At 28.4% G+C, this 21046-nt stretch overlaps 2 protein-coding genes and 1 long non-coding RNA gene across 3 annotated transcripts; 2 read left to right on the top strand and 1 right to left on the bottom strand.

Moving 5' to 3' along the window:
* Positions 1 to 2043: 2043 nt before the first annotated feature.
* Positions 2044 to 3075, top strand: LOC132947890 (piggyBac transposable element-derived protein 3-like). Its single transcript, XM_061018141.1, has one exon. The coding sequence runs from the start codon at positions 2044 to 2046 to the stop codon at positions 3073 to 3075; it is 1032 nt and encodes a 343-aa protein (XP_060874124.1).
* A 7176-nt stretch (positions 3076 to 10251) lies between these two features.
* On the bottom strand, positions 10252 to 11330 carry LOC132937488 (uncharacterized). Its single transcript, XR_009663682.1, has 5 exons — positions 11231 to 11330; positions 10985 to 11073; positions 10788 to 10920; positions 10508 to 10719; positions 10252 to 10430 (listed from the first exon to the last, which is right to left on the bottom strand). It is a non-coding gene; the product is annotated as an uncharacterized LOC132937488 (long non-coding RNA).
* A 35-nt stretch (positions 11331 to 11365) lies between these two features.
* On the top strand, positions 11366 to 14509 carry LOC132947885 (general transcription factor II-I repeat domain-containing protein 2-like). The gene is made up of 4 exons (XM_061018127.1): positions 11366 to 11375; positions 13403 to 13501; positions 13570 to 13923; positions 13998 to 14509. Exons 1-4 carry the CDS (start codon positions 11366 to 11368, stop codon positions 14507 to 14509), a joined length of 975 nt encoding a protein of 324 aa, XP_060874110.1.
* Positions 14510 to 21046: the final 6537 nt, after the last annotated feature.

The following is a 21046-nucleotide window of genomic DNA, read 5'->3' as shown; positions in this document are numbered from 1 at the left end:
GATCAAAGATCGTATCACAACATCTTTCTTCTGATTCTGAATCTTGTGAAGAAAGTAAGTTGTGAAATTTTGAAACTTCCCAATTTTAAGTTAAAAAATTATTAATTGTAGTTGTTATTTTTATTTTTTTTAATGAAACATTTCTATTAAAATACTAAAATATCCTACACATAGCCTAGAGGCATACATTGATTGTTCTAGCATGGTAAGTTAATTTTACTAATTCTAATAAATTAATAATTTTTAACATTTAATCAATTTATGAAACAAATATTTAGATATAAACTTAGATATTATGTATATTTAATATTTTTATTTTTAGATCTCTACGTTGGAAAAACATTTAGTGGGCCAAAATTTGATTAACCCTTTCATGTTGTCATCAAATGAAAACCCAAAAAATGTACAGGTTGAAGATGATGGCCAGATGATGGTCATTTTTATTTTAAACAACTTTTATTCATTTATTACAAATATCAAAAAAAATTTATTTGTTGGTTAAAAAAGCTTGAAAATGTAATAGAAGGCTCCTAGGTTATTGTTTAAAAGGCAGATGAAAAAAATAAAAAATCCTCAGTCACAGTTTTTATTTATAAGCATTTAACCCTTTCACTACCCTTGGGTACTCCAAGGTACATACAATTAGAAGTGTGATAACGGCACAGTTAATATAGATAAAAATTTGTAGTTTGAAAAATATTGTAGCGTAACGTATATATTTAGATTATAAGTTTAATTAATACTGTTAAGTTTCAATAATATATAATTTAAAATTTAAAACGTAAAAATAAAATGCAAGTTTTCTTGTTTTTATGTTTTTTTCTGACTATACATCTTTTGATGTAATGTGGCACTAAACTAAGAGATAGTATGTCGTCAAAATAATTTGTAGTGATAAGATAGTATCTTGACAGTAAAATGAAATAAAAATCGGAAAAATCGGACCACTAGATGGTGCGGGTGCAAGTCAAACAGTTAGTGGGTATTGAAATGCCCACGAGTAGTCGATTTAAATAATTACACTACTGAAACAAATTATTCATATTATTACTCTATGATTCAAATGGTTCAATCGATATTATTTTTAGAAATATCTCTTCTACTCATTTTTACTTATCGTCACAGAAAAAAATATTATCGATGTTGATATTTTTTTTTTACACACAAACACATTTATAATTGTATCTGTTGATATTTATTATTCAAAACTTTTTTATTTATATGGTGTCTGTCGTCGAAGAATGTTATAGTCTACAGTATTTTGTAAAATTATTTGACTGTTTATTTTTTATAACTATGGCTAATAAATTAAAACCTCAAGATATTTATGAACTACTGGATGGTTACAATTCTGAATTAGACACATTAGACGACAGTGATGACGAACAAGTCCCAAATGAATTACACCAGATGAACGAAGAAGGTACAATATACAACTCAGCTTATTTTATAGCCATAATATATTATAATAATAATTTATACAATTTATTAGGAAAATTTCCGAACGAAGTTTTGGAAACACTTCTTGCAGAGTTTGATACGATGGAAACATTTTTTGAAAATGAAACCAACGATGAACCAAATGCCGAGGTCGATCTAAATCTTAACTATACACATCAGGTATTGAATTATTTTGATAAGATTTTACGAATGGATGTTACTGCGAAAAATGAAATAAAATGGGTCTCACAACCATTTGTCCCTCCAAAACTTTCGATAGACGATATTATGCAAGATTTACCAATATACATTAACATTCCTTCACCATTACGTTATTTCAATCGTTATTTTTCCGATAGTGACTTCGAAAATATGGCATTATATACAAATATGTATGCACATCAAAATACGTCCTAATGGAAAAAAAATACCGATAAATATGAGATACGAACTTTTATTGCGTTACATATATTGACTGGTTGTTTGCGTTTTGCTAGAATTTCGATGTACTGGGATACATTCATCGGGATAAACGTTTTTATCAATAATATGTCAAGAAATCGTTTTTATTCTCTCCGGTCTAATTTTCACGTTATAGATAACATGAAAATCCCAACTAATAATAAAGATCGATTTGTAAAAGTTCGTCCCATGTTTGACTGTGTTCTGAAAAGATGTAGAGAACTAGTAAAAGAGCGTAACCTATCAATCGATGAGCAGATTGTTCCATTCACTGGCCATTTAAATGTGAAACAATATTGCAAGGGTAAACCAAATCCGTGGGGTATTAAAATTTTCATGTTGTGTGGCGCCAGTGGTGTAATATATGATTTTATTATCTATCAAGGCAGTGAGACCGAATTTTGTCCTCAATTTAAAAATAAATTTGGTTTAGGCGCTTCAGTTGTTCTACAACTAACAGAACATGTCGAGGAAAATAAGCATTTTTTATTCTTCGATAATTATTTTGCTAGTTATAATTTGTTCGAAATATTGTTGCAACGGAAAATATTTGCAGCATCCACCATACGAGTGGATAGATTTTCGAAGCCCCCGTTTATGAACGATAAAGTGCTTGCTTCCATAGGAAAAGGGGCAACACACGAAATTCGAAATGACGAAAATACTATAGCATTATTAAAATGGTATGACAATAAATCCGTTCACATGGCATCAAATTTTATTACATCTGGAAATGTAGACCATGTTGAACGGTGGGATAAAAAAATAAAAAAATATGATACAGTTGAACGTCCAGAAGTAATACAACTTTATAATAAGAGCATGGGTGGTGTGGATAAAATTGATCAATTGATAGCCTACTACAGAATTTTTTTAAAATCGAAAAAATGGACATTACGTATGGTTTTTCATTCAATTGACATGGCGATCTGCAATTCGTGGTTGGAGTATTTACAAGATTGTAATTTGTTGGGTATTGAAAAAAAAAAGCAAATGGATTTACTGCATTTTAAAATAAGGCTTGCAGACAATCTTATAAATTTGGGAAGATGCGACAATATAAAGCGACCTCGAGGACGACCAACTAGCGCTTCAACGCCATCGCCTTCACCTCCTTTTAAAAAAAAAAACGGCAAAAGAATCAAAGCCGTATCAAGAAACCCGTTACGATAATATAGGACATTTGCCAACTTCTGGAGAAAAACAGAGGTGCAAAATGGAGAATTGTAACGGCAAAACGCATGTAATGTGCGAAAAATGTAATATACATCTTTGTTTTGTCGTTAACGCTAAAAATTGTTTTGCTGCATTTCATAAAAAAAAATAATAGTTTTGTTGTACATATTTCTATAACTTCATAAAACAAAAAAGATATTTGTAAATATGAATTTTTATTATAATGACTACCAATGTACCTTGCAAGGTACAACCTTATAACTTTTTACCAAATTATCCTATCCTCACGAAACTTGGAAGTGTACTAATAAATGTATACTAAGAAGTGTATTTATAGTATAAGTGAAAAAAAAATTTTTTTTTTCAAATTAAAACATAATGCGGTAGTGAAAGGGTTAAAGTTTAAATTTTGACAAAATTCATCAAATTTAAAATTTAATAATTATTTTGTAGTTAAAAATGTATAAAATGTTCAACTTTTTTAGCTAAGGATTGAAAATTTAAAACAAGGCTCCACATAAATAGGTTATATATAAATTACTTTATTCACAATAATATCATGAAATATACTTGGTAATATCATAGGTTGACTGACCGTTTTCGCTCAGAATCGTTTTTCTTATAGGTACAATGATATTATATCATTGAATTCAAATTTAACACCATCCATTACAGTGACCCACTTGTAACCTACTGTACAGCAGAGCGACATCCACCTATCCACCTTTTTATTCTTACAATCTCGGCTTCAAATATAATATTTGTATGTATGTGACAATTTTTTCAGGTATAAAGTAAGTATTCAAAGACGGCAAGCCGATATTAAGCCTAAAATCTGGATGGTTCTTCGAAGAAAAAATCTTTCCTGAGCATTAAACCACCGAAAAATTCAATTCGTTTTGACATGATATAACTAATAGATAGGTTACTAACTAACGGGTTAATTATATCGTGGTATTTAAAAAAAATTTAAACTGTTTTATCGATCTCTATTTCAAAAAGTTTTCAAGTGTAATTGTTTAATATTGCTTTCTAGTTAATTGGAAGTTGAAACAAGCATTTTAAATTCAAATAAAACCAACGTCTTAGTCATTACAAAAATCTACTGCGGTATAAATTCGGAATGAAAATAATTGATAAACAACACTATAATCTGATAGCATCTGATTTTGTTTGACGTAACTATATGTTCTTAAAAGTCCTCGAGAATCCTTGCAGCTGCACATGACAAGATTACATAATATTCTGTAAGATGGCTCGACAATGTATTGTGCGAAGCATGTAGACCTGTTGTCTTTGACATATAAATTTGTTAATTGGATTAAAATAATATATTAGTTGGGTTTGAACTATTTAGAGCAAACGTTAATTAATCAATAATGAATAATCATATTATATGACGTATACCTATCCAATTGTTGGATTATTTATTTTTTTAACATCATTATTTAAAGGATAAAAACAAATACAATGCAACTTTATTAGGTTTGAAGTATAATTTGTAGGTACTTGTTAGTATATATATATAATTAATGGTTTATATTATTAAATGCTCAGTCAAACAGAGAGCGGGCTGCCATGATGTATGGATAAGCGGACCGCGGTCTGGTTGAACTATTTTACAGTTGTATTGTTTTTACTGAGCTTTAAGTATAAATCAGAAACGCCCCCAAACCAAGAGAAAAAAGACCACAGAATATTATTTGCGAATTCATAAAACATAATGCATCTAAATGTATTTAATTATATTAAAAAAATAACCCAAGTTTTAAAATGTATTTATAAATCATTTGTAAAGTGAAACTTCTTTACAAAGAGTACGAGAAAAAAATAAAGATTATCGCCCGTCATGATACTATGGTTTCTATAGTAATAAATAATAATCGTTATCTTATCTTTGTATAACAAAAATAATAATACATTTATTTTAATTAAAAATTAAATTTTTTATTTTTCTAATACATAATATCCAATATTAGACTGTGATGTCGACCGTGACGGGAAATAATCTTTTTTTTCATACCCTCTTAGCCATGCTTAAAAGCCAACACGTTTGGGTACAAATAGAAATAAAGTTTGGACACAAAGAATAAAAGCTATTTTGTTATTTTTAATAACATTTTAATGAAATATACTGTGAGCTTAGCATACAGTACGATCGACCAATAAAAGTACAATTGCCATCATCCTGTTATTAATTAATTTATAGGTATTGACATTATTAATTATTTGTTATGCTGTTTTTAAGATGTTTTTGTCAACATTGTGTTGCACAAATTGTAAGCAAAACTTTACATAATCAACAGCTATATAAGAAAATTTACTAATTAGCACATACAATATTGCTGTATATATTCTGTAATTAGTGGCGTGGATAAAAGTTCCAGGATTGTGATGAATTTATGCATTATATTCTACAACAGTAGATTGGTGGATTAAGTGCACTTAATACAATAAATGGAGCCATTGTATCAATTAGTTTTCAAAAATAACTTTGTCTGTATAATTTATTTATTTTTGTGTGTGTTTATTAGCTTCGAACCAATGGTTATTGTAGCTCAACAATTAAATGAATATATATGTCTGTAAAATATTCAGGTTAAATGTGAAAAATGAATTTATATTTATTACTTAGTGTGTTAACTCCTCAAAAGTTAGTGTCCTCATTCCACTTTGCCATTCCCTAGCCCTTGTAATATTAACTACCTACGTATTTATATAGGTTAAAATATATAGCTTGAAATGGACTTTTAGATTTCAGATAAAATTTAGACATTTCCTTCTCAAATATGTAAAGAATGCTGCTTTATACTTGCATTAATTATGCATAGCCATATAGGTAGATAGGTACTGAAACAAGCAAACAAAGTTGGCCTATATAAAATCTAATTATATATCTGAAAAATATCAAGTCAAACAATTTACATTTTTGAAAACACGTCTTTGTTATTATACAAATAGAAAACAAATCAATACTTGGTTAATTTTCGGATACATGTTTTTTTTTTCAAGAATGACATTTGAACGCGCCCCAAATTACACGGCTATAGGAATAATAATTGTTGACACGCACGACGCACCATCAGAAATAGTTAAATTCATCAATATTAAAATTAAAAATGTATGTTCATCAGTATAAAAGCAGTATTTACTTTTACATAACAAAATAATGTGTTTGTATGTCCTTATATTAATCAGTTATGTCTTATGTAAATGGTTTTTACTTGTTTACTTGTCAACGATTTCTTTACTGCAATATTCATTTATTTGACATATCTATATTATATTCTATGCGTACACCTTAGTAACTAATGTGTCCGAATGTCCGATGTAATAATATTATATTACTGTAATATTACTGTAATAATAACAACTCGGGCAGACTAGGTCGAATGCACGTGTGCGTGAGTATTCTTAGTATATTCCAGTAATGGGACCTTTAGAATAATGAATTATAAACATTTACATCACGGGTTGATGGTATAAAAGTTGTATATTAGGTATATTGTACAATACTTAGTAAGATAAACATTTTAAGAAAATAATATTTTTCCTAACGAGGGATAATGTTTTTATTTTAGTTTTGTATTCAATTTGGCTTGTTTATGTAGTTACAAGTTAGTCGTCGTACCTTTTCCTAATTGCATTGCACACCGTGTACAAAATTAAATTTCTAATTAAATAAAGAAGGCATTAAATGAATAATAAATTATGCATACAAAAATTATAAAATTACAAAAATAAAATACAGGATATTTTGTTTGAGAAAAGACGTCGAACTGATAGGGTCTACGGCAGCGGTGCCCAACCTTTTTTCCTCGGCGGGCCACTTTGGTAAACATTTGTAATGGAGCGGGCAGTGGTTAAAGTGGTGGGGGGCGGAGGGGGACGGCGTTCCCCTTCTTTGCTTAGCTTTAGTTTTGCGTCCCCTTTAGTTTAATTTCCGGGGGGACGGTTAAAATATTCATTTAATCATAAAAATTGAATGTTAATACCTACATTAAAATTTAAAAGTATAAAAAAAATTTTAAATCTGAGTATATATGTATACCTACTATAATATATATACTATACATACTATATAACCTACCTATAGGTAGGTAACGCAAAAAGTGGTAATGAATGATGATTATTCATTACATTATACAATACCTATATACATAGAGTAAAAATATATTCATTTGATTATTTTGATTTTTTCTTCTGGGCCCATTTGTGATAACATTACTAATTGAATGGTGTATTTGGTTCTGTGTTTGGTCTAAAAATACATTTATTATTTCAATTTTTCCCGGAATAAAGAGACTGAGCAGATTTTATCAGTAATAATACACTGACTATTATCGTTTAATAAATTTAATCAAATCTAGAAGGTTTCCATTAAAATATTATTTATAAATTATAAGCAAATATAGTCGACGCATAGACGACCGGGCAGAAATTTGTTGTGGTGATACGGACTAACGGCACGGCATTGAACTAGGGATGGGAAATATGAATCATTTGAGTGAATTGATTCTCTTGATTCAATTCAATTAAATGAATCGATTCAATGTATCGATTCAGTGATTCATCTCGATTCAATCAACTACTCACCTAAAAGTATTCAGATAAAATATGAATCAAAACATGAATGATTTACTTAACTGAATCTTTTGATTATAACGTAATTACGTACCTAAACGTTTAATCAAAATAAAAGAAAGCATCATGACGCTACAAAACATTATTGGATAAAGATCAATAAAAATGAATAAAGATATTTAAAAAAAGCGTCTCGAATCCTGGTTAATTACGCTAGTAACAAATTCATCTTCCCACTGCAATGTAGGGCTTTTCGCATTAAGTTGATGTCAGCGCACTATTTGTTTTCTCTCTCCGGCCCACGATCAACATACAAAACGCATTTACACAGAATCATTTTTTATAAGTTTTAAAGTAATCATATAGTAAAAACAACCATTACAAAAAAGATAAAGGAGAATATTTTTTTAAGGAATGACATATCGATAATATAATTTATTGTTATTTTTGAATATGTGGTTGACTTTAATAATAAACAAAAAAATGTTGTAAATTTAAATTTTTTAATTCTTTAGACATTTTTAAATTTTTTATGATTTAAAAAAATCTATATATCATTCCCTCAAAAATATTACTCTCACTCATTTTATACGTATTACCAAAATATAAGTAAAAATAATTGAAAAAGTTATAGATATTAAATATATGGATGTTTATCTATACTGTGTAATGTATATAGCTATTGAAGCCAACATGACATTGCAACTTCTACACATAACTAAAGAATAAAGACTTAAATTGTTTTTCCAAAAAGAAAATATTATTATTACAATTCATGAAAAATGCATGATATATACTGATTGGGTACAACGAAACGACTAATTTAAATACATTTATGGAATACATTTTTCAATAGAATTAGCTACTAACTAAAATATTTTTAAATAAATAAAAGTTAATTGGTTATGAATCATCACTTGTGAAAATATTTATAATTTATATATATTTTTATTTTGGAAATAAATCGAGTTGTTTGATTGACAATACTTTACTTTTAATTTTAAAACAATTTTAGTTTTTTTAATTGCTTACTCTTTGCACAATTGCTATACTATATCGCAACTCAGTTGCAGTCATAAAAAATCGACCAAGAGAAAAAAATAAAAATTGTGCAGTTATTAATTATGAAATTGTTCACTTGATTGCTTTTTGCATGACGACGACAAATAACTATAATATTTAATGTAGAAAAATTATTGAATACGTCAGAACATCTTGAGATATGGTGTATATTATTTATAAATAAAATAATATAGTCTATAATATATATTTTTACATCAAAATCATTTATTTCATACTCACAAAATAATATTACAGAACATACATATATAATTATGTCTTTGTTTACATACAATAAGCAACATGATTAATCATGTTCCTGCAGGCTAGATTTGTTTGATAGATACTTTTAATTTTGTTTATATTTTGTATAAATAATCATCATTCACAACACACCAGTGACCACTGAAGTTTGTACTGTGTCTTGTCAAAAATCAATTCATATTTTTTGAATACGTTTGTGTATTAAATTAAAATTACAGGTGTTTTAATTAAATTCTTTTTTTTTTATAAAAATGAATCGCAAGACCAGTGTGATTTGGGATTATTTCACAGTAATTGAAAGTGATAAAGCTAAGTGTGGATTTTGTAAAACAGTGCTTAAATTTAATCAATCTTCGACAACTAATTTATTAAGACATATAAAATCTAAACATCCAACAACTGATTTGTCCAAACGTTCAAGACCTAATTTTGATGTAGAAGAAAATAGCCCAGATGATCCTTCTAGTAATAATGGCAATCCATCAGCATCAACATCTTCTAATTTTGGAGTCGTATCGACTGCAACATATAATAAAGATAGATATCCTCTTCTTAATCGCCAGCCGTCATCATCAATTCGTCCACAGCAATGTCAAATTTCTAATTATTTCAGCAAACCAGTAACTGCATCAAAAAGGCAATTAATTGACCAACAGGTAATTAAAATGATAGTTAAAGAATATTACCCCTTTAGTATCGTTGAAGATGTTGAATTTATAAAGCTGGTAAATATGTTGAACCCTGGTTATTCTCTTCCCTCTAGGAAAACCCTTTCAACATCATTATTGTCTGTTCTTTATAATCAAATATACAAAAAAGTCCAAGCAGATATTGAAGTTAATGCACAGTATGTTGCCTTAACTACAGATGCGTGGACATCACTTAAAAATGAGAGTTATATGGCAATTACTGTACACTTCATAGATCAGAACTGTGAATTAAAATCATATTTACTTTCATGTGCAAAATTTCCAATGAGACACACAAGTGAAAATATTAAAAACTGTCTTCAAAATATTGTAAGTCAATGGGGTTTAAAATATAAAATAGCAGCTTGTACTACTGACAATGCTTCAAACATAATTTCAGCGATTCAGCAATGTCAGTGGAGACATGTTTCATGTTTTGCCCATAGCCTTAATCTTATTGTTCAATCTTCTCTGGAACAAATCAAAGAAACTAGAGTTAAAGTTAAAAGCATTGTCGAGTACTTTAAAAGAAGTACACTCGCCACTGAAAAATTGAAACAAATGCAAGAACAATTAGGTTACTCTCCAGTCCATACACTTATACAAGACGTAGTCACCCGTTGGAATTCTACGTTTCATATGTTTCAACGGTTTTTTGAATTGAAAACTCCAATACTGTCTTCCTTAGCAGATCTTAATTATGATGTCAGTTTAACTTCAGATGATTGGCAGATAATAAGTAAATCTTGCGATATTCTGAAACGATTTGAAGAAATAACTCTTGAAATGAGTAGTGAAAAAGGAGTAACAATATCTAAAACTATTTTATTTACCCAGGCTTTAATTAACTTTTGTAACAAACTAATGACCCAACATCAGTCAATTCCATGCATAGACAACTTTATACATAAATTAACTGAAGAAACAAATAAGAGATTTGGTCACTTAGAAAAAGATATGCTGTTAGCTGAGGCAACATTTTTGGATCCTCGGTTTAAAAAATATGGATTCAAAAATCATTTTGCTTTTCAAGACACCAAAAGATCTATTGTCAATAAAGGAAAAATTATAATAAGTGAAAAAAATGTACAGCAACGTAACTTGACAACTTACCCGATACCACCGACAGCGAGTAATAAAGAAGATTCAATTTGGAACGACTTTGATTTGGAAGTTACTGATATAGTTCAGTCTCAGGATCCAAAAGCGTTGATGATTATCGAAATAGATAAGTATCTTCAAGAACCTTTAATTGCAAGATCAAACGATCCATTAAGATGGTGGAATGAAAACAAAAATATTTACCCTACTTTGTTTGAAATAATGAAACGGCGTTTTTGCATACAAGGTACATCTGTTCCGAGTGAACGTGTGTTTTCCAAAGGTGGACAAGTTGTAACTGAAAAACGAAACAGATTATCAAGTAAAAGGGTTGAGCAAATTATTTTTTTAAATTTCAATTTAAAATAAATTATACAATTATAATACTAAATTATTTTACACTAAAAAGTTGATTATTATTATGTAATTATAAGAATAGCATACTTAGTACTTACCATAACTTTGTTTTTGATTTTAAGTCGATAAGTCATAAATATTTTATTTTTTATTAAATAAAATAATGAATTGCAAAATGTTGTTAAATTTGTATGTGTTGCTTATGATAACTGATAATAAATAATAATGATAACATGGGCACAGGTATTTTTGCCTTTTGGCATAAAATAATGATTGTATACTAGATGTCGTTTTCATGAACATTGAACAAAATTTAACCATAGATATAAAACCATATTACCTAATTCAGTTTTGAAACAGACAAACAGTGTTACCGATGAACCGATTCATTTTACAGCACTGAATCGATTCAATCGGTTCATCTAGCTGAATCAATTCAGTGAATCGATTCATTCAAGAATTACCCATCCCTACATTGAACGCGTGAACATAACTTTTAAAAATATTACTATTACCTACTTGTTTATTTTTAATTACCTTTTTATTATTTATTATACTATAGGATTATGTCTGGTTTACTAAAGTACGCTTTTACTAAAACTAAAGTAATCAATAATGATAATAACATTAATAATAGTGAAATAAATCCTAATATTACCAAACAAAATATAGTAACAAACGAAACTAGTCTTGACGATGATCATGGTACTAAAGAAATGCAATTTGAGTCTGATACAGAGTTTCCAGATTGTTGGGACTCAAAACAAGTAAGTACAATATTAATATATATATATTGGTAATTTACAGTGTTGGAAAGTATGTACCTACTTACCTTAAGTTACAAGTTACTATGGCGAAATTGCTTTTTAAAAGTTTAAAAGTTAATGATAAAACATATAAATCCATTTGGTCATGCTTGGAAAAATGAAAATGAAATTAAACAAAAGTCATCAGTTCTAAACATATCAATTAATGAAGCTATTTTTTTTTTTTGTAACTGAATAAACACATTATACCTATTATATTATGTTATGATCTTATATTTATTACTAAAACAAAGGTTTATTTTAATGAAGACGGAATTTTTTATTTATCTACATAAACCAAAAATTAGGTGTTAATTTTATTTTATTTTTTCTATAATGTTATACTTGTATTGTTATAAATTATGAATATCACAGTATAGTACTAATAGATATAAATGTATATTTTAATGAAAATCATTAATAAGGCAATAATACTACATTATATATTACCAAGGATCAATTTAAATGTTTATTTAAAAGTTTAGACTGAATTTGATGTTAAAACTGATTTTTTTTTTTTTTTGTTATTCATATAATTTTATTATTTTCATAATATTGTTAAGTATATTTTAAAATTACACATTATATCATATAATATTTTATCTTCATAAATCAAAAATTAGGTGTTAAGGTGTATTTAATAAGATTAAATTTGATTTTTTTTTCTATAAGTAATGTTATACTTATATATTTCTAAATTTTTATTGAAAAGTTGAGACTATTGTTGTTTTGTACATAATATTCAAAAATTAAATAAAAAAGTTTAAAAAATGGTATTTAATTATAAATTAGTTGGAAAATCTATATTATAAAAAAAAAACTATTTCGATTTTTCCTTATTCTCCAGACATTCTCTCCTTGGCCGGAATATAGGTAATTAATATTTTAGAGTTATAATCACTGAGTATGTACATAATACATAATAATAGGTGTATACAAATATACATACTATATATGTATGTGATTAATTTTAAAAATTAGGTCAACAATAACATAGATTAAAAGTATAATTTTAAAAAATCTGGGGGGAGATGCGCCTTACCCTTGGCTACAAAATTGGTTAAGGGGACGCCTTTTTTTTGCATTAGCTTTAGTCCCCCCTGCAATTATTTTCCACTTTAACCACTGGGAGCGGGCCACCAAATATAAAAGTACCTACTCATAATCTCAATCTTAATATAATTTAGTTACACATAGTAGGTTGCAATATAATATGGAGGTACATATTAGACTGGTTTTCTTATCTTTTTTATTGACTACTGCACAGATTACAAATTGAGGTACACGTTGTAGGTACGCTTTAACTTGATCAGTACGCTCTTTAAAGTGCACGGGTGATATCGATTTTAAATCATACAATTTCTATTTTAAAATGTCCGACAGAAAAAAGCGCAAATACAATGATGATTACCGAATTCTTAACAAAAAATGGTCAATAAGTTACTTTTTCATTGAAATTAATAGAAAACAAAGTGTGTCGTGAAACGGTTTCAGTTTTTAAAGAATTTAATATCAAACGACAATATGAAACAAAACATGAAGAAAAATTTGGCTATTTAAAAGGTAAGCTATTATTTTCAATATAATTAAGTTATACAAAAACTTAATGTCGTGTAATATTATTTAATTAGGAGAATTACGTGTTACTAAGTTAGAAGCATTCAAAAAAGATATCCACACCCAAAATGTTTCAAATTTATCTAAAAAACAAAATTCAACTAAAACAAATGTTGTACAAGCGAGCAATAAAGTAGCGAATTTGATAGCTAGTGAAACTAAACCTCTAAGTGAAGGAGATTTTATAAAAAAATGTATTTTAACTGTGGTTGAAGAAATAATTCCTGAAAAATTAGAACTTTTTAAGGAAATAAGTTTATCACGAAACACAATTACCAGACGTGTTGAAAATAAAGGGAATAACATACTTACACAGCTACAGAACAAAGCACCAGATTTCAAATATTTTTCGCTAGCACTGGATGAGAGTAACGATATCACCGATACTGCCCAGCTGCTAATAATTATTCGTGGCATTGATATTAATTTTAATATAACAGAGGAGTTGGCTTCTTTACAAAGTATCGAACAACAGGGGCTGATATATTTGAAAAAGTAGATCTTTGTCTTCAAGATCTTAAGCTCGATTGGAGAAATCTAAGTTGCATAACAACAGACGGCGCTCCAAATATGAGAGGAGAAAATATTGGTTTTGTTGGTAGAGTAAATAAACTTTTAAAATTGAAAAATATTGAACCTCCTATTAATATTCACTGTATTATTCATCAGCAGGCTCTCTGTGGAAAAGTTATAGGTCTCGAACATGTTATGTCTGTTGTAACAAAAGCGGTTAATTTTATTAGGTCTCATGGCCTTACTATGAGTAATCATAGACAGTTTCAAAGTTTTCTTCTCGAAATAGAAGCTGAGTACAATGATGTGGTGTACCATAATCACGTTCGATGGTTAAGCAGAGGAAAGGTTTTGAAACGATTTTTTGATCTACGAGAAGAAATTGAAATGTTCATGATCGACAAGGGCAAACAAATTTTAGAACTTAATACTACTACTTAATATATTTTATATTCATCTACCAACTGATAAAATGTTAGGCCATACATATAGTTTATAGGTAAATACGTTTATTACCGTTACATATCACACAATATAATATTATACATATTATCAATTATAATAGATGATAATAAATAATAAATAAATACTTACATTTTTGGATCGTGACGATCGTGATTTTGTTTAGTGTTTTTTTCAAACATATTTTACTCAACGACTACTTGCTTGACTAATAATTTGACTATTTGTATTTAAGATTTTGAGCTAAGAAAAATTTAATTTTATAATTAACATTATTTTTTGATAAACAGTTTTCATATAGTTGGCTAAAACAAATTATAGAGTTAGTAGTCTCAATAATTAGTCTACATTTAGAGTATTTAACACGGTCATCATAGAGCCTTTTCAGGCCGTAATAAACGTGGTATAATAATCTATGATTACGTTAAAAGAAATAAATTGATATAGATAAAAAGCATATTATTGCATATTTTACTAATATTTTTAAAGAATATTACAAGTATATATTTAAATTTTTAAGAGAATATAGTTATCATATTTTGACTGTTTTTAAGAGAATATAAATCCGCGATCTACTTATAATATATCACGCTTTATATTTTCCGGATTGTTCACATTTATTCATAAGGGCAGTTAAAGTTGTTTACATTTAACACTATTGCAGTGGTCATTGACGAGTTTTATTCGAAACCTATACGGCAACACGCTACACGGCAGAAGTGAATTCCCGGGTTTTTATTGTAGGTAAGTAATATTATGATCAGTGAATGACAGTGATAAACTGACTTATTTATTTTCATGTATTTGTTTTCATATCCTACACTTACTTCGTACATCAAATAAGTAATATATATAGATACATTATATTATATTTATATATACTGTTTATACAGTCAGCGATAAATCAATTTTGTTATTTGTAGAACTCTTAACCCACTACCTCAAGTAAAACTAGAGTGCCTACTTTGTGTTGTAGACGCTAGAAAGTAGGTGGGTAATACACACAAACAAATAAATCATCACGTTTTTATTTTTATATAAGGACTTCAATGTATTTTAGAATCATAAAACACTATCATAGGATCAACAATCACTAATCGTTTGACGAGCAGTATAAAAGTACGTACTTAGGTATACGCTATCTCATAAAATTACGAAATTGTATTTGAGCGAATTGCAAAGACTATATTATCGTCTAACAAGTTGTTATGCGAAAGAATATTTTCTTATTTATTTCTTTTCACAATCCAATGTACGCATTTGCCATTTGCTCAAAATATAGGTAAGGGTTATTTTAGTTTTGAATAAATCATTAAATCATTATAGTTTTATACATCATACGTACCCTTATTTTGTTTTTCAATACTTACCTAATGAAAATCTTAAGTGACTGGTTAGTTATGTTCATTATATCTAGGGCCCGGATTTTTATGCAAATGCATATTCTTCAACATTTAACTTATTTAACTTATTTAACAACATTTTTATTCTGATTAAATATCTTGACGTTTCGTAATACGTAGATTAAGCTATCAAATTTTTTTTTGCATATTTTTGCATATTTGAATGAAAATGCATATTAATTGCATATTTCTATATAATTGCATAAAATTTGCATTTTTTAATAGTTGATGAATTTTTTTTTTTTGCAAAGCAAGGCGAGTGTGCATAAAAGTTATTTTAAGCATTGATTGGGAAATTGCCGTCGCCGATTTTTATCGACAGTCTGCGTATTTGCCTCAGATAACTTATCTGCACTTTAGGTATACGCACACGGCTTGTGTATTTCAATTAGTTAGTGACGGTAATTTGTTGGTGTAGTTTGTCCACCGCAGTTTTTGTGTTCGTATAAAATAATATTTTGTCTACTTTAGTGTCAAATTTTTATTTTTCTCTAAGAAAATGCCAAAAGTAAAGAAACCTCATTGTTACGTGAGAGATTACCCAGGTGTCTTTCGTACAGATGGAGCTATATTATTTTGTACTTTTTGTGAAACCAACGTATCGTGTGATAGAAAATCACAGATTACTCAACATTTAGGAACTTCTAAACACATTGAAAATAGTAAGTTGAAATCAAATAAAGACCAGGTTAGTCAACAGTTTATAAAAAATTCACTTGATCAAACTAGAACAAATAATCAAAATCTGGATGAGCTTAGTAAAGATATTTGTACCTTAATGGTGGCAAATGATATTCCACTTTGGAAACTACAAAACCCAGAATTCAAATGTTTTTTCGAAAAATATATTAAATTAAAATTTCCTAACGAATCGACACTACGAAAAAACTATGCTCCGTTGTGTTATGAAGACGTATTACGTAAAATCCGAAAAGAAATAGGTGATAGTTCCATCTGGGTATCAATTGACGAAACTACGGATGTCGAAGGGCGTTACGTTGCATGTGTAACGATTGGTTCCCTATCGTCAGAAAATTCTACAAAACCAATAGTTTTAACAATTGAAAACTTAGAAAAGGCTAACTTTCAAACGATTTCAAAATTGTTCAATGACTCAATGAGTTTATTGTGGCCTGAAAAAGTATTACATAATAAAGTATTACTTTATGTCACAGACGCTGCACCATACATGATAAAATCTGGAAAAGCGTTAAAAGTGTTTTATCCTAAACTAACATGTATGGCCCATGGCCTTCATAGGGTATCGGAAGCTATAAGATATAAGTACCCAAAAGTTGACATGTTAATTTCTAACACAAAAAAAATATTTTTAAAAGCACCTTCTCGTGTTAATACTTTTAAAGAAATGTGCCCAAATTTAAGTTTACCACCACAGCCCGTTATTACTCGTTGGGGTACGTGGCTTAATGCAGCTTTTTACTATGGTAAGAACTTTGATAAGGTCAAAGAAGTTATCAATAAATTTAATAAAAAGGATGCAATATCTATTCAAAAAGTTCAAGATTTATTTAAAGACAATTCAATAAAAAATGAACTTGCAGTAATATTAGCCAATTTTCAATGCATCACAGAAACAATCTTACAAATAGAAAAATCTGGCGCCAACCTACGAGAAACCATCTCGTTGGTTAAAAATGTTGAAATTAGGTTAAGTGAAGGAGGAATAGGCATAGAATTTGCTAAACTTAAACTAATTCAAGTATTATCGAAGAATCCAGGGTATTCTCAAATTATAAAAATTTGTGGAATATTAAGCGGAGAAAAAAGCAATGACAATGAAGGCAATGAAGAGTTGACACCTGAAGACATTTCTTGTTTTAAGTATGAACCTATCGTGTCTTGCGACGTAGAAAGAAGTTTTTCAAAATACAAATCTATGATACGTGACAATCGTAGAAATTTCGAATTTGAAAATATAAAATCACATTTCGTAACTTCATGTTAGTACTCGTTCCAAAATTAATATTATTATATTATTTTATTAATTTTGCATTTATTTAGTTAAGCAATAGATATAAATGTATAGTTTGTACACATTTGTGAGCAGAATTATATTGATATTAAAATTGTATTTTTTTCTCATACCTAATATATTTTGTAATTGTTTTAAGATGTTCATTTTTGTTTTTAATACACAATAAAAAATTTTTTTTGCATATTTTTTGCATGTTTTTTTGCATATTTTAGAATTTTTGAGTGCATAAATGTGTGCATATTTAGCAATAATTTTTACATAAAAATCCGGCCCCTAAATTTATAACAGTGCTATTCAATATTTCAATGTAAACGAACTTCAATGAACGGACACTGGTGGCTGGTCACTGGTTCTAATCTAAGGATAATAAGCGTCCATTAGAATATAAATATATAAATTTAAAAAAAATCCTATCCAGCCGTACTCTAATAATACTATATCCTATACCATCGCCTGGCGCCTACGAAAATAATCAAAAAATACAAACAATAATTTATTATCAGACAATTATAAATTTAATTCTATTTCCCTTTTCAGAATGGTCGATAAGTAGCCGATAAATTCACCACTTACGTGACTACGTTCAACTGCAAAAAAAATATATCAAGTTAGATCATCTTGGGCATTATTCACAGATAACAAAATTGTTTTTTCCAGTGTAATGGCTTGTGCTCCGAACGAACGACTGCCGTACATATCACACAATTTATGACCACTGTTATGCCCTGCTATCGGATTTGTATAATATTATATTTATTAGTTTTTGCGATTTTGTGGTTTTCCAGAGCAAAAATAAAACGAAATTTTCTAATTAAAAAATGAAAACAAACGCAGGCACATGGTTAATTAAATTATCAAATGATACAACTATATGATTCCCGTCGATTCGTAAGCACAGTATATTTATTTATGAACTAGGCACCTTTATATTTTATTATATTATACAGAGTAATAAGCCACCCTTTTAAGAACGCAACTGGCTTGTAAGTTGTATTATAATTTATATTATAGTATGATGCTAAGTTATTGAGTTGCAATATAATTCTAACCTTGTTCAATATTCATTTTTCAATCAAGCACACACTTGTACTTATAAACATTGTCTGACATATATACTTACTTATTTAAATCACATATCAACTGGACTATATAATTAATATAATATATTTATATAATTATAAATTGTTGATTTTTCGTAGGTATACTGGTATACATGGCTATATGGTAAATAATATAATTATATTATATGTTACTATTTTAATAATATGACTTTTAAACCTACGGGCTTGTCTTAGCCGTGCTAATTTTGACTTCAATTATGATTATCTAAACTTCAGCGTTTATTTTTGGTTTTTAATTTTTGAGTATAATTGACATTATTAAAATTCACATTTAGGTAGTTGTTTACATACAATATGTATATTGTATATGTATATTTTTAGTAATAATTTTCTTCATAATTTAAAAATATTGTAATTAAAAGTAATTACAACGTTAAATTTATATTATAAGTAAGTAGTAACTCTATGTACTCTATAGTTCCCTCGGGCGTTAATAAATAAATAAAGTGTAAAATCCGTAAAAATTCTATAAAATGCCTAAACTTTCTACAAAATACCAAAAATAATTAGAAAGAAATGCATACAATGTATATACCTAATAATTACATGAAATACTGAACCTCAAGTTGGAAATGTATAATAAATACTAGGCATAACAGATAAACATGATCAGAAAAAAACCATTAACTGGTAGGTGTTTAATTTGCGGTTAGAGTTCCATACCCGATTTTGATAAAAGTCAAGTCACAGCAATGTCTTCTCTTTTGGAACAAGAGTATATGCTACATCTGCTACTTCTGAGACGAATAGATTTTTTTAAGCACCTGTATAGTTTGTAAATCTGCAAATCATTATAAGCAGTTGATATTAAACACCTTAATAATTGGAGACTCCATCGATGGCGTGGGTTCCGCTGAAAATCCAACGCCGCAGAACCATTTACTTCCATGCAACCCAATATGTCACAGAACTTATATACTTCGGACATATATATATATATATATATATATATTCACCATATATGTGAAATATGTAAAAAAAAAACTATAAGAGTAAAAATTCCCTAAAGCGGCACGTAGACATGCATAAATGCGTGTCTAAATGCCTCTTTTATGGTACGACATTCAGCCACCCGTGGCTTTTTAATGAGCACATCAAAAATAAACATCCCCTATCTATCAGAAATTAGTTATATGTAAACATTTATTTCAAAACATATAGCAACTATATTTACACACTCAAGTCTAATAAACATTAAAAAAAAAAACTAATGAAAAATCAAGGAATCATTAGGTTGTATTAGTTTGTATAGGTATTATTTGATAATATCAAGAAATAATTTTATTGCACATTTGTGGTTTCTTCACAATTAAACATTTTTTTTTTTCCATGTTCATTATACTTGGGTGTGTAAATATAGTTGCAATATTTTTTTGATAAAAGTTTTTACATAAAATTAATTTCTGGTAGATATTGGATGTTTATTTTTGATGTGCTCATTAAGAAGCCACGGGGTGGCTGAATGTTCTACCACAAAAGCGGCACGGAAACACGCATTTGTACGTGTCTAAGTGCTGCTTTAGGGAATTTTTACTCTTATAGCTTTTTTTTTTTTACATATTTCACATAATATCTGGCGAATGACGAAAGTGACGGCCGCGGGTTCTGTAGCGGCGCTGGTCGTAGATGGTCGAAATGTTTCAGATGTTGTTCTATAGATTTAAATATAAATTAATACATGGTTATTAGGACATACTTTTTATTATTTATGACAATATTAGTATTATTTCAGTTGATGGGGATTATCGTTCAGAAACTAGGGTAAGGCTTTTAAAACTTTATACTCAAGCCTCAAGGACTCAATTCACAACATGTAAAACAAATTTATTAACGATTGACAAAAGTTCCAATGGAAAATATTTGCTTTATGCATAACAGCAACCCAACAGTCTACAGAATTTGCACAAGTTGTGGTGAAATGCACATACATGTCAAAATGTAAAATCAATAATTGTTTTTATGTAAAAAATAATTTTTCATGCATTTCAAATTGTCA

Source organism: Metopolophium dirhodum, chromosome 1 (genome assembly GCF_019925205.1).
Source record: "Metopolophium dirhodum isolate CAU chromosome 1, ASM1992520v1, whole genome shotgun sequence".
NCBI lineage: Eukaryota > Metazoa > Arthropoda > Insecta > Hemiptera > Aphididae > Metopolophium > Metopolophium dirhodum.
Note: the sequence above shows the minus strand (reverse complement) of the source record. Positions and strands in the feature narration are given on the sequence as shown.

What these genes read in the sequence shown, in the direction of transcription:
- LOC132947890 (XM_061018141.1), top strand. Translation starts at nt 2,044, where the DNA reads ATGAAAATCCCAACTAATAATAAAGATCGATTTGTAAAAGTTCGTCCC.
- LOC132947885 (XM_061018127.1), top strand. An exon ending in AAAATTTGGCTATTTAAAAG is followed by an intron (nt 13,502 to 13,569) that starts GTAAGCTATTAT and finishes TTATTTAATTAG; the next exon opens with GAGAATTACGTGTTACTAAG. An exon ending in TTCGCTAGCACTGGATGAGA is followed by an intron (nt 13,924 to 13,997) that starts GTAACGATATCA and finishes AATATAACAGAG; the next exon opens with GAGTTGGCTTCTTTACAAAG.